Genomic DNA, 12,079 nt, shown 5'->3' with positions numbered 1-12,079 from the left:
AGGGTACGTTTGGGAAAGTCTGAATTTGTGCCTTCCTGGGTCTGAGATATGATAAGGAATTCAAGTGGTTATGATAAGGAATTCAAGTGCAATGGTGGTTGAGAGAGATAGAAATGGAGTCCTGGGCAGATATGGAGTTCACAGAGTAAATAAGAATGGAGGCTCTGGAGGCTCTTCTGTGGAAATGTGTTTAGGGAAGGGTTTAGTTGTTGGAAATGTACACTGCTCAGAGGAAGTTGCGACGAAAAGGATGTTACACTATGCATCAACACAGAAAGTTTTACACACACACACACACACACACACACACACACACACACACACACACACACACACACACACACATATATATATATATATAGTATATATATATAATATATATATATAGTATATATATAATATATATATATATATATATATATATTATATCTATATATATAATAAATATATATATATATATATAATATATATACATATATCTATGATTATATATATATATATATATATATATATGAATATATATATATAATATATATATATATATATATATAATATATATATATATACTATATATATAAAATATATATATATATATATGATATATTATATATATATAATATAAATATTTATATATATTATATATATATCATATATATATAAAATATATATTATAGAATATAGATATATATATATATATATATATATATATATATATATATAATAAAAAGGAGCCCATAAAAATGCTAAAATATAGAAAGTAAGTACTATATATTCAGAGGCTGCTGTCTCTCTCTTAAGGCAGGAAATGAATAACCACCGATAAAATGGAAATTGTCACATATAATTTATAGTAGCAACTGTTGATACAAAAGTCAGATGATAGAATCGGCCTTGATTAAACACAGCCAGGTAATAAACATCTCAAAGGGCGCCTGGGATTCAGATGTCATTGATAAAATGTTTCTTTAACCAACGCTTAAGAAGATTAAAGAAGAATTATCAGTGGGGGTAACTTAGAAAAACGTGCTACCTGTCGATGGATCTCTTGGTATAAATACCACCTTTTTTGTAACTATCCTTATTCATTTCCTGCCTGAAGAGAGACAGCCGTCTCTGAAATATAGTACTTACTTTCTATATTTTGGCATTGTTATGGACTCCTTTTATTAGATGGAATTCTGTTGTAACAGAACAATTTTACCAGTCATATATATATATATATATATATTACATAAGCAACACACATTTGGAACAAAAATAAATTTGTGACTCACATTTGGATCGAACCCAGGTCTTTCATTTGAAAGGCAAAGGTGCTACCAACCGAACCACACAGGTCATGGAAGTTATAGTTACTGTACCTAAGGCTTTTATCTGGACAAGCCTACTGTCTTCCATACCAGTGCGTTTAACAAATTTATTCCTGTACCACACGTGATTATGTGTTGATTACTTCTATCATAATCACTCAGAAGGGATAATTTGAATGATGCTCAGTTGGATCACTGCTAGGTCCTGGAATATGGTAAATCTCGCTGGTATGCGAAGCAGTGCACCTCCCCAGGTAAAGCCTTACGTACAGTGGTTATTCTTAGGTTTCAACTTCTTTTATGACTTGCGTGGTTCGATTGGTAGCGCCCTTCCTTTTCAATTAAAAGATATGGGTTCGATCCCGACGTGAGTCCAAAATTATCAATATATATATATATATATATATATATATATATATATATATATATATATATTATATATATAACTCTTAAGATTTACGCTCCTGGTGAGCTTAAGTTTAATAATGAACAGGACAGCAAGAAGACTGGTGTAAATAAGGAGAAATCATTTTAGTCCTTTTGTTGTCCCGTTCATTTCATATATATATATATATATATATATTATATATATATATTTATATATATATATATATATATATATGCTGATATCCGTCAAGGAGAGAAAAAGAGTAGCCGGAGTATTTCCGATCATTATTTGACTGAACCAAAAGTTAAGATTGATGAACATTTAATAAATAGGCCAAGAAAGGATGAAAATGTTTCTGTTAAGATGACTAAGACAAGTAAATTTTAAAAGGCAGTAGTGAAAAGAACGCTTAAGGAATAAGAGGAAGAAGGTTAAAGACGGAGTTGAAGACCTCTAAAGTGTACGTAAAATTCCACGATAAGGTCCTCGAGTTAACAGGGAATTTGGGGTTTTAGAAGGGAGGGCAGAGGAAATGAAAACAGCGAGTGGTGGGCTTAAGAAATCAGAACTTTGGTGAAAGAAAAATATTGCTTTGAGAGCTACTACTAAACAAAAGAGAACATATACATGAACACTACAGAAGGATGGATAAAGAGGTCAAAAGAGGCAAGGCAATAAAGGGCATGTAAACAGAAAAAGGGGAGAGACGATGAGGAAGGACAGAAGAGAAAATAAGCTCTACTACGAATTAAATGCAGAGAGAAAAGCCAAAGTGCACAATTAGTATAAATCTCGATATAAAAGATGTCAAAGAAATGCTGGAGAGAGAGAGAGAGAGAGAGAGAGAGAGAGAGAGAGAGAGAGAGAGAGAGAGAGAGAGAGAGAGAGTCTTTGGTCGATGGAGCGAATATTTTGCGTGTTTGTTGAATGTGAAAGAGAGAGGGAGACGACAGAGCTGGATAGTGCAAGAGTGGAAGGGTTTGCGCAAGTTTGAGAATGGTTATACACGTGACTGTTAAACAGTAAGGATGGCAATTATGAGGTTGAAGAAGGATGTGTACCAAGACTGGGAAGAGGCTTAAAGGATCTAGGAAATCCAAGGTGTGTTAAAGGGATTATTGATACAACTCTCCATTATGGAAGTGAAGTGTGGATGTTGAATGGAAATGAAAAGCAAAGGTTAAAGTTATAATGATAAGGTGCTTGCATAGTAAATGTGGCATAACTAGAACTAAAAGGGCCGGAATGTTAGACACTTGCATGGGTGGAAAAAGGTTATGGTACGTGGAAGGGCGAATCAGTGTATTTTGACATGGTTAAAACAAGTGGAAAGAATTGGAAGATAAGTTGGAGGAAGAGTGTGCAATTCAGGAGTAGGGGGGTGCTGAGGGCGGGGGGGTGCGGGGCTGGAGAGTGAGAGGGAATCTTAGAAATAACTAGACAAAGGGGTAAAAGAGGACATGGAAACGAGGCATCCACGACGCATGAGTTCATGCAAGATAAAGGTGTACGTTGTAATGTGTGCAAATGATTCTGATACACAGTTAAGTCTTATGTGTAGGTGTAGAAGCAGTTAGTGTTGTGAAAGCTTTATGCAGAGGGACTCAGGCATGTAAATTCTACAGGCTAATGGTGCTAAGCGTGTAGAAGAGTGATGGCGAGTCTTGTGTAGGTGAAGCAAGTGACTTTGGAGAAATTATCTATACTACAGGAATTCATCTACACTTCGTCTTCAAAAGTATGTGACAACAGTGACCTCCGTTTTCTCTTTGAAGCTCAATGTTGAAAAAATCAATATATATATATATAAATATATATAGAGAGACATGCAATAAAACTCAAAACAGTGTTTAATCAAAAGGTCAGATTTCAAAACTCGTTCCTCCAGCGGTGTTTCTTGATACTCGAGGATGTGGGTGGCGCTGGGGAGGTATGTTTGGGCTTTTGCCTTTTAACTAACTCTATGTCTGGGCAGTTCGAAAGGCTTAGCAATCAAACAACGCCGGAGAACTTTAGAGACATTCTATACTGATTCCACACAGATCAGTTGCCGCAATACAAGCTTAATGCCTGCCTCAAAATGGGGGTAATCAAGGGAAGTTAAAAGAATATAAACTCATTTTCTACCGCTAAACGACGAACATACGAAACACTCGGTGTAGTGGATATCAAACACGCTCCTAGGTCAGGGCTGCGATGACGTCAACCACCGTAAAATCTAGAGAAAACGGAAGAGCACAGACTTCCCTTGAACATTCCCATAATGTGAATAGGCGGAAAAAAATAAAGAGTTGAGGAGTATCGCAATAATCTTCAACTTTCCCTTGTCGCTGTTCGGCAGGTTTTGCAACGCAAAAAAAAAAAAAAAAAAAAAAAAAACTCGAAGGGCTGCCAAACCAGCTTCTGCACAACCTCCATAGGGTACTTTATATTCTGCAGACTTTGCTTCTACCCATAGATACAAGAAATCGCAAAAAACGCGACTTTCTTTCTGCACCAGTGTGATATAGGTAGGAGGTAAGTGTGTTTGAATACCTAATCCCTAATCTACTACAAATAGGCCAAAAGTTTCTAATTAGTAAGCAAATTATCTATAATTTTTTTCCCGCATTTCTCTAAATAAAAGATACTGGATTATTTGCATCTGATGATGATTTGTTTAAACACGAAAGCTCTCGCGGATAAAGGTGGAAATGAGTGGTAGACAAAATTTATCATTACTATTCTTCTAAATGCTACTAAGTTTCTGTATCTACGTGTGAAAAAAGATAAATACCGAACAATGGGAAAGTACAGTAATATGTGAAGAACAAGAAGTAAACAAATACATGAACTTATAAACAACCGTAAAATTAAGTCCAGCGGATATACGAGAGCCATGGCATTTTTATAAGGAATATTCAGCCATTGTAACGTTGGTCACTTTCTTACATCTCCATTTAAATCCTGTTCTGGAAATATTGGCCCCATTAGCCATAATCAACATCCTCCTTTGACTGCTAAATCAAGGATGATCCCTGTGCATAAAACTTCCACAATGCCAGGCGCTTTAACAACTAACAAAAATGACAACTGTTATTATTACTATTATTATATTATCAGTAATCCATGAACAAAATATAAACTCTCAACTTTCTAAAGTAATCTTCCCAAAAAACATTGCCCACAAAATACAAATAAGAATTTATTATGCTATATTCTACTTAATTAAATAATAATGTCTGCAATAGTGTGTAACGGAGACATTTAAAATATAAATACATACGCTTATACTAAAAATAAATCTTAAAAAGTAGATCTACACGGACAACTGTAGACACATACATTTTATTAACTATTCTTGCATAAGAATACTTAGACCTAACTATGTGGGCGTACGACTTTGCAACATTGTACGTACACGCTCCCTCCCTGACCTTGGGCATGGAAGATCTCTCCTCTATCACCGTGGCAATGACTCAGCTGGCATGAAAAAAAAGCAGCCACCTCATAGATATTATCTCTGTTCGGCATCTACTTATTTGGGTGCATTACTTTTATTTACTTAAATCACATAAAGGGTAATGCGCGACTATACAGACGCAGCCTAGCATACGTGTACACATGAAACCTTTTACTCTCTCTCTCTCTCTCTCTCTCTCTCTTCCAACACATATCACCTACACAATTGTTCTGTGCAACAGTACAATTACAAAAAGAACCTCATTCAAACTGGATGGTATTTAACGGAGTTATTTACTCAAAAAAGCTTCAAGCTTTCAAGGACATACCATCCTCATTGTCACGGATACTTGATAAAGAGAACTTTTTGTCCTTGAGAGGTTGTAACATTTTTTAATAAGTAACTCCGTTAAATACCATCCAGTTTGAATGTGGTCATTTCAGCAATATATATACATTAATGTGTGTGTTGTGTGCATGTATGTATGTGTGCGTCTGTTACTGTAATACCCTGTTCCCTATCTCAGGCTTTTTTTTATTGAAAAGCGTACTCAAGAGGTGTGAAAAACATCCGTACCTGCAAAAAGTGACCATTAGATTCTATATCTATCTATTTAAATGTATAACGTGTTTGCCTGCGTTTTATGTTTTATTGCTATCTCGTCTACCTAGTAATCCTTTGATTTTCTTGTGGTGATAAGAGCTGATAAGTTTAACAGCATACTCTTTAGAGACTAGAGGGCTTGCTCATCTCTATTATACTGTATATCGCCTATAAAGATTGTACGTTTATAATATAGTATATATGTATATATATAGGTATATATATATATATATATATATATATATATATATATATTTAAAAGCTTGACGAGTCTCTCCTAAGATAAATGGATCAATAGAAATAATGTTTACACACACACACACACACACACACACATATATATATACATATATATATATTGTATATATATATATATTATATATATATACATATGTATATATATATATTATATATTATATATAGTATATATATATATATATAATATATATACGTATATATGTGTGTGTAAATATTTCTATTGATCCATTTATCTTAGGAGAGACTCGTCAAGATTTTACCATGTGGGTAATATACTGTTAAATTGCCAATAAAATCTACTCATGCTGCGATATCTTAAACTTCTGGCTGCAGAATTCGCCACAATTTCATAGGCTTAATCTATAATAACTCTTTGAACTAGAAACTAGAAAAAATAAAACGTGTACTTTTGCAGCATGCATGGACAACTTTTGTATATGAATCACAAACTTTCCTACAGATCATCAATAATAATATATAGTATATCAGCAATAAAACTACATAATGCAATAAAAAATTCTAAGTTTTAAAAAAAAAGTTCTAATATAAAACAGCAGACAAAATATTAATTTATCGTGTTGTCTGAATTATGTTAGAACCGAAACAAGAAATAAACTAACCGCTGTCACAGTTAACGGTCACGTTGCTTCCTGTAATGACTACCTCTCGCACATGAGCTGTGGGGTTGCCCAGTTCCGCAGAGAACACCACCTCGTCCGAATCGGTTCTTCTGAGAACGTAGGTGTCTTTCACCTCGAACGTCACACTCAGCCAACCTCCCCAGCCATTCTCGTTTGGATACACTTGTGCATCAGCGCTGACCCGGTCATCGTTTTGGGTCAGAATCGTAACATTATTGGATCTCAGCAGCAGGACATCAGAGATGTCATCCACGAAGTCGACTTTGAATTCTAAGAGAACTGGGTCTCTGTCTGAGCCATTTCTCGGGGGAACCCATGACGTCACTAGGACCTGAGGCCAGACCCAGGGTATCTGCACGATGCCAGATGATATCACACATGCTGCAACATAAAGTGTAATGTTATACATGTATAAAACACCATGAAGCGAGTTAGATTATTGGAGATGTATTTTTTTAACCTGGTCCTTGCAAGTGTGCAGTCTGAATAACATTTTTGAAATTAATTATCTAATTTTTCTTAATGAAGGTTACAATCATGAGGTTTATATAGTTATTGGAAAATCTAATATTGTACACAATTATAAATTTGAGTATATGACATGAAATTTCAAGTGACACTAAGATGCAATGAAAAACAGATTAAAACAGGAAATATGACTGCTACCGTATTTATTAAAACTGCTCCATAATAAGAGATTTTTATCAACCCGTATTACCAGTGTATATAAAGGTACTGATCAATTTTCATAATGTAAGATATTCAACATTCGGTATGGTTCTATAAATTATAAATTTTAGTATTAGATATAACACATGCATCCGCTAAGCGTCGAATTCATACGCGGAAGATTTCACTAAAATTTTAAAATATGAAAACAAATGTGGCGTATTATGATAATTTTGTCTACATCCCTTACACGCTGTTACAGGCGGCTTTAAGAACAAATGCTCTTATCACAAGGCCAGCCTAATCTAGGACAAATGAACTGGCATTTATTTTTTCTTGGATAGTGATGTACCATTACGTCCAAAAATATGCAAGATAAAAACACCCCCATTACACGGTTATGACCTTCACTTAAACACCTTCAATACTCTACTTTCCAAGAGCTTTTTAATTAAGATGTACAATGATCTATATTACAATTTTAATAATTACTTTAATAATCATCATCAAAACGGTTAAGAGAAGAAGGATGCCCTAAAATAGACAAATCTTTCCCACCGTTATCCCTACACTAAGGGGTCGGTTGCCTGATGTGCCTTTCCTTACAACATCAGGCATGGTTTATTATTTGGCAAACGGGTTTTTAACGACCGCATGCCCTTTGTCATCAACTTCAGTTAAAAACGGTGGGTCTTGCCTTTGACTAAAAAGCCCACCGGCAAGGCAGCAGTTTCCAGTTATTGGCGGTGGGCCTAGCCTTTTACTAAAGGGTAGGACTGCAAGGCAGCCGTTTCCACAGTTATTGGCGGTGGGCCTAGCCTTATACTAAAGGGCAGGACTGCAAGGCAGCCGTTTCCCACAGTTATGGCGGTTGGGCCTAGCCTTTTACTAAAGGGTAGGGACTGCAGGGGCAGCCGTTTCCACAGTTATTGGCGGTGGGCCTAGCCTTATACTAAAGGGTAGGACTGCAAGGCAGCCGTTTCCACAGTTATTGGCGGTGGGCCTAGCCTTATACTAAAGGGTAGGACTGCAAGGCAGCCGTTTCCACAGTTATTGGCGGTGGGCCTAGCCTTTTACTAAAGGGTAGGACTGCAAGGCAGCCGTTTCCACAGTTATTGGCGGTGGGCCCAGCCTTTTACTAAAGGGTAGGACTGCAAGGCAGCCGTTTCCACAGTTCCACAGTTATTGGCGGTGGGCCCAGCCTTTTACTAAAGGGTAGGACTGCAAGGCAGCCGTTTCCACAGTTATTGGCGGTGGGCCCAGCCTTTTACTAAAGGGTAGGACTGCAAGGCAGCCGTTTCCACAGTTATTGGCGGTGGGCCCAGCCTTTTACTAAAGGGTAGGACTGTAAGGCAGCAGTTTCCACAGTTTTTTTTTAGTCGTCTTTTACAACACGCAGTACCTAAGGTGATAGTATTCTTACAACCCTACCACAGGGTAGGAACTAAAAAAGAAAAGAAAAAAATTGACCAATCCTACTCTCAAAACGCTATTTTTTCTGAAACACGAATAGTCTACGACGAATGAATGCTTGTCTCACTCTCAAAATCTTCAACAACATAGTATAGAAAGTCCGGTGTATCACATGAATGAAGGACTTGGAAGGAAATGCAAATAAGTTTACAGTAAAGAAAAACTGTATTCTTAGACTTTCATATTTTCCCCATAATGGCCTTCTCCATAAAAATTACTTAGAACTTCACTTTAACATTAAACTGGTAACGTTGATGGGTGAAAAAAATACAGTTCAACTCCGAATGAATACGACAGACCTGCCTACAGGAAACAAGGGGCATGAAGTGAATTCCAAAGCATGGCAATATGTGAAGGGAAGGTATCTTTGAACCTGGTAGTTGAAAGAGAGTCATATTTGCGTGTTTGTTCTCCATACAGAAAACGAATTGCACCAACACATTTTCAATGCAACAAAATTATAAGCCTACGAACAATAAACAAAGGAAGTGGAGAGAGCTTTTGGAACCACCGACCTCCGCGAAGGCTAAGTAATCCTGCTCACTGCCAAAGAGGATATCTTGAACGATAGCTCAAATTGTAGTCAAAATCGAGTCATAACTTTTATGCGTTATCCTGCTGATAAACACACACATAAAACCAACCAGACGTTTTTCATGGGCTAAGACAAACCTATTTTAACTCTCTCTCTCTCTCTCTCTCTCTCTCTCTCTCTCTGTGTGTGTGTGTGTGTGTGTGTAACGAAGTTTTTGTCTTTCATAGGTTCAGGAATGTGTTGATATAGTAAGTAATACCTTGCGTAAAAACCCTAAATTATGTAACATCCTAAGCAGCAGTATATGTTAGATCACTGCTTTTTCATCGGCAGATCTACTTTTTCATTGGATGCTGCCTATCTTGAAGAAAAAAAAAATCTACTTACCAAATTATCAGATGCATACAAAACCTTGGGCCTCGCCTTTAGGCTAGTCGCCCTTTTGAGAGAAGCCACTACTTTCATGAAACAGCATTTCTATAATTTTCGATTAATAATTTTGTAAACTAAATATACAATAAACAGGTTTGTGAAGACACCAAAAGACAGAAATCCTACGAGAGAAAATTAATACACAGCAATCTAATATTATATTAAACTTTATATTACAGGATTGCAACCAAGAATTCTTTTCGGACTCCTGAGAACGTATATCGAATGTGTATACCTACTTGCCCTATTCCGTCTTTCATCGATACTCCTACTTACAAACTTGAGAAATTCCATATAACCTTAATTTAACGCTCATCTATAAATTAGTACACGCTTTAAAAGTCTCAGATATTGTAAAGGAAACTTTTGGATTTGGAGAAGCGTTCAAGTAAATGAGGATGCTGTCGGTAGGAAGAGTTGGGGAAGACGAATCAGAAAACCGAAGAAGAAGAAAACTATTGAAATCGTCGCTAATCAAATCTAGGGTGAAAACAGCATATTAGACATGCCGTGAAATGCTTGTTCTAAACTGCTGAATTTAATAACAGAAGATTAGGTTGTTGTCATTGGAGGGTTTCATAAAGGCATAAACAAAAGAGAGAAAGCAGGCATGGGGGCATTCAGAGAGTTCCTGTATCACCAACAGTTACGATACATTTTCATGGAAAAACATGGAAACAAATGCTGGAAATTTGTTCTTCAAATTATAAATCAGTAGCCTATGCGATACGCAGGCGATACCTGTATAAATATCTTTGAACACGAAAATCACGTCAGATAACATGAACAACCAGCATAACAAAATCAAGCTTACAATGAAAGAGTTAACACAATGAAATCCTATTCATATAACATTACCAGCATAGTTGGGAAAAACTCTCAATCACGAGAGTATACATAATGCCCTAAGGGGTCCACAATAATAATAATAATAATAATAATAATAATAATAATAATAATAATAATAATAATAATAATAATAATAATAATAATAATAATAATAAAGTGTTAATAGTTTGTGCATAATTTGGTCTGAAGGTGAACCCAGGGAAGGGTTCGAAAGCTTTACAGTGTTTTTAAATTATGCACGAACTATTAATTTTTTTTTATTATTGTAGACCCCTTAGAACATTACCAGCATTGTGACCTTGCTTCACAGGGCAGTCCAACATCAACTTACTTACATTTGTACAACGGAACAGAATTTTTAGGAATTATTTTGCGAAGAGGGTTTCAGGCCCTATGGAGAGAATTATGCTTTTCAGTCCCCCTTTTATAAAGAGATATACCCACCCAGTTACTGAATAAACATATCAGCAAGGTCATCGAGTTTTCTTCCCACAAATAATATAAAAATTCTCTATGAGCATAATCTTCAAAACAGAATCATTTCTTCGTAAGAACAGGAATGAACTACCTGGTCGCCTATGCACGTCCTCTAGGCCTCTTCCAGTGTCTTCCTGATATAGATTTAAAAATTCAAGATTCTTTTCTTATTGAGTGCCCATCCTCTCAACATAATATATAATATTCTTGTATTTAATTAATTTTTGCACATACTATAAAGTTTCTTATATTTTCTGAATATTCTTATTATCAGCATTTTTTCCAAATATGTTTAACATCTTTAATAAGAACTTTGATAAGAATGATCGTATTACAGTGTTTTTCTAATGTAGTTACGTGTCCTTATACTAAACGTTTCGACCTTTTTAACTTGTATTTCTTCTTAACCGGTTTGAAAATGCTGCAAGCAACTGCAGCGAAACCACAAATGTAATGCTGTAGATACGGCATGTGTCTAAGGCTTTCCATTACAAAAACTTTTTGTTACGCATCAAGGAACGGATCAGAAAAATTACTCTGAAAAAATGATTTCTTGCGTGGGTGGCGAGTTGACTGAAAACGTTGAAAAATGTTATTTCGGCTCTATTATCTCCTCAGACCTAAGTTTGGATGACGAAATACCAACCCGCATTACCAAAGCAATACTTGTCAGTGTCGAATGCTTAGAATGGTTGTGTGCTATGTTGCTTGCTTTGGGGCACGGTGATGACCCACTTGGGAAGGTTGGAGGAAATTTTGCAGACCTCTTCTACTTAGGGGATTTTACAGACTCACTGCTGAGCGAGTTTGTTATGCAATATTAATTGGGATTCAAGTCCAAAGACTAGAGGCGACGGTGGTCTCAGTACAGGATTTATCAGGAAAGGCCTGTCGAAAAGATGGATAGACAGACGAATACAGATAAATTCACTGACCATACATTACATTACTTCCATAATTACAAGATCCAAATTAACAATATTTCTGTATCTTACAAAATCT

General features: G+C 35.9%; 1 protein-coding gene across 5 annotated transcripts in view; it reads right to left on the bottom strand.

Moving 5' to 3' along the window:
• Positions 1-12,079, bottom strand: part of LOC135201025 (uncharacterized) — a 91,878-nt gene that overhangs the window by 38,527 nt on the left and 41,272 nt on the right. For all 5 annotated transcript variants that reach the window (XM_064229865.1, XM_064229866.1, XM_064229868.1 and 2 more), the window contains exon 2: positions 6,622-7,023. In XM_064229865.1, the coding sequence (XP_064085935.1) occupies positions 6,622-7,023 (402 nt within the window). The remainder of the gene's footprint in view (positions 1-6,621; positions 7,024-12,079) is intronic.

Source organism: Macrobrachium nipponense, chromosome 27 (genome assembly GCF_015104395.2).
Source record: "Macrobrachium nipponense isolate FS-2020 chromosome 27, ASM1510439v2, whole genome shotgun sequence".
In the NCBI taxonomy this organism is placed as follows: domain Eukaryota; kingdom Metazoa; phylum Arthropoda; class Malacostraca; order Decapoda; family Palaemonidae; genus Macrobrachium; species Macrobrachium nipponense.
Note: the sequence above shows the minus strand (reverse complement) of the source record. Positions and strands in the feature narration are given on the sequence as shown.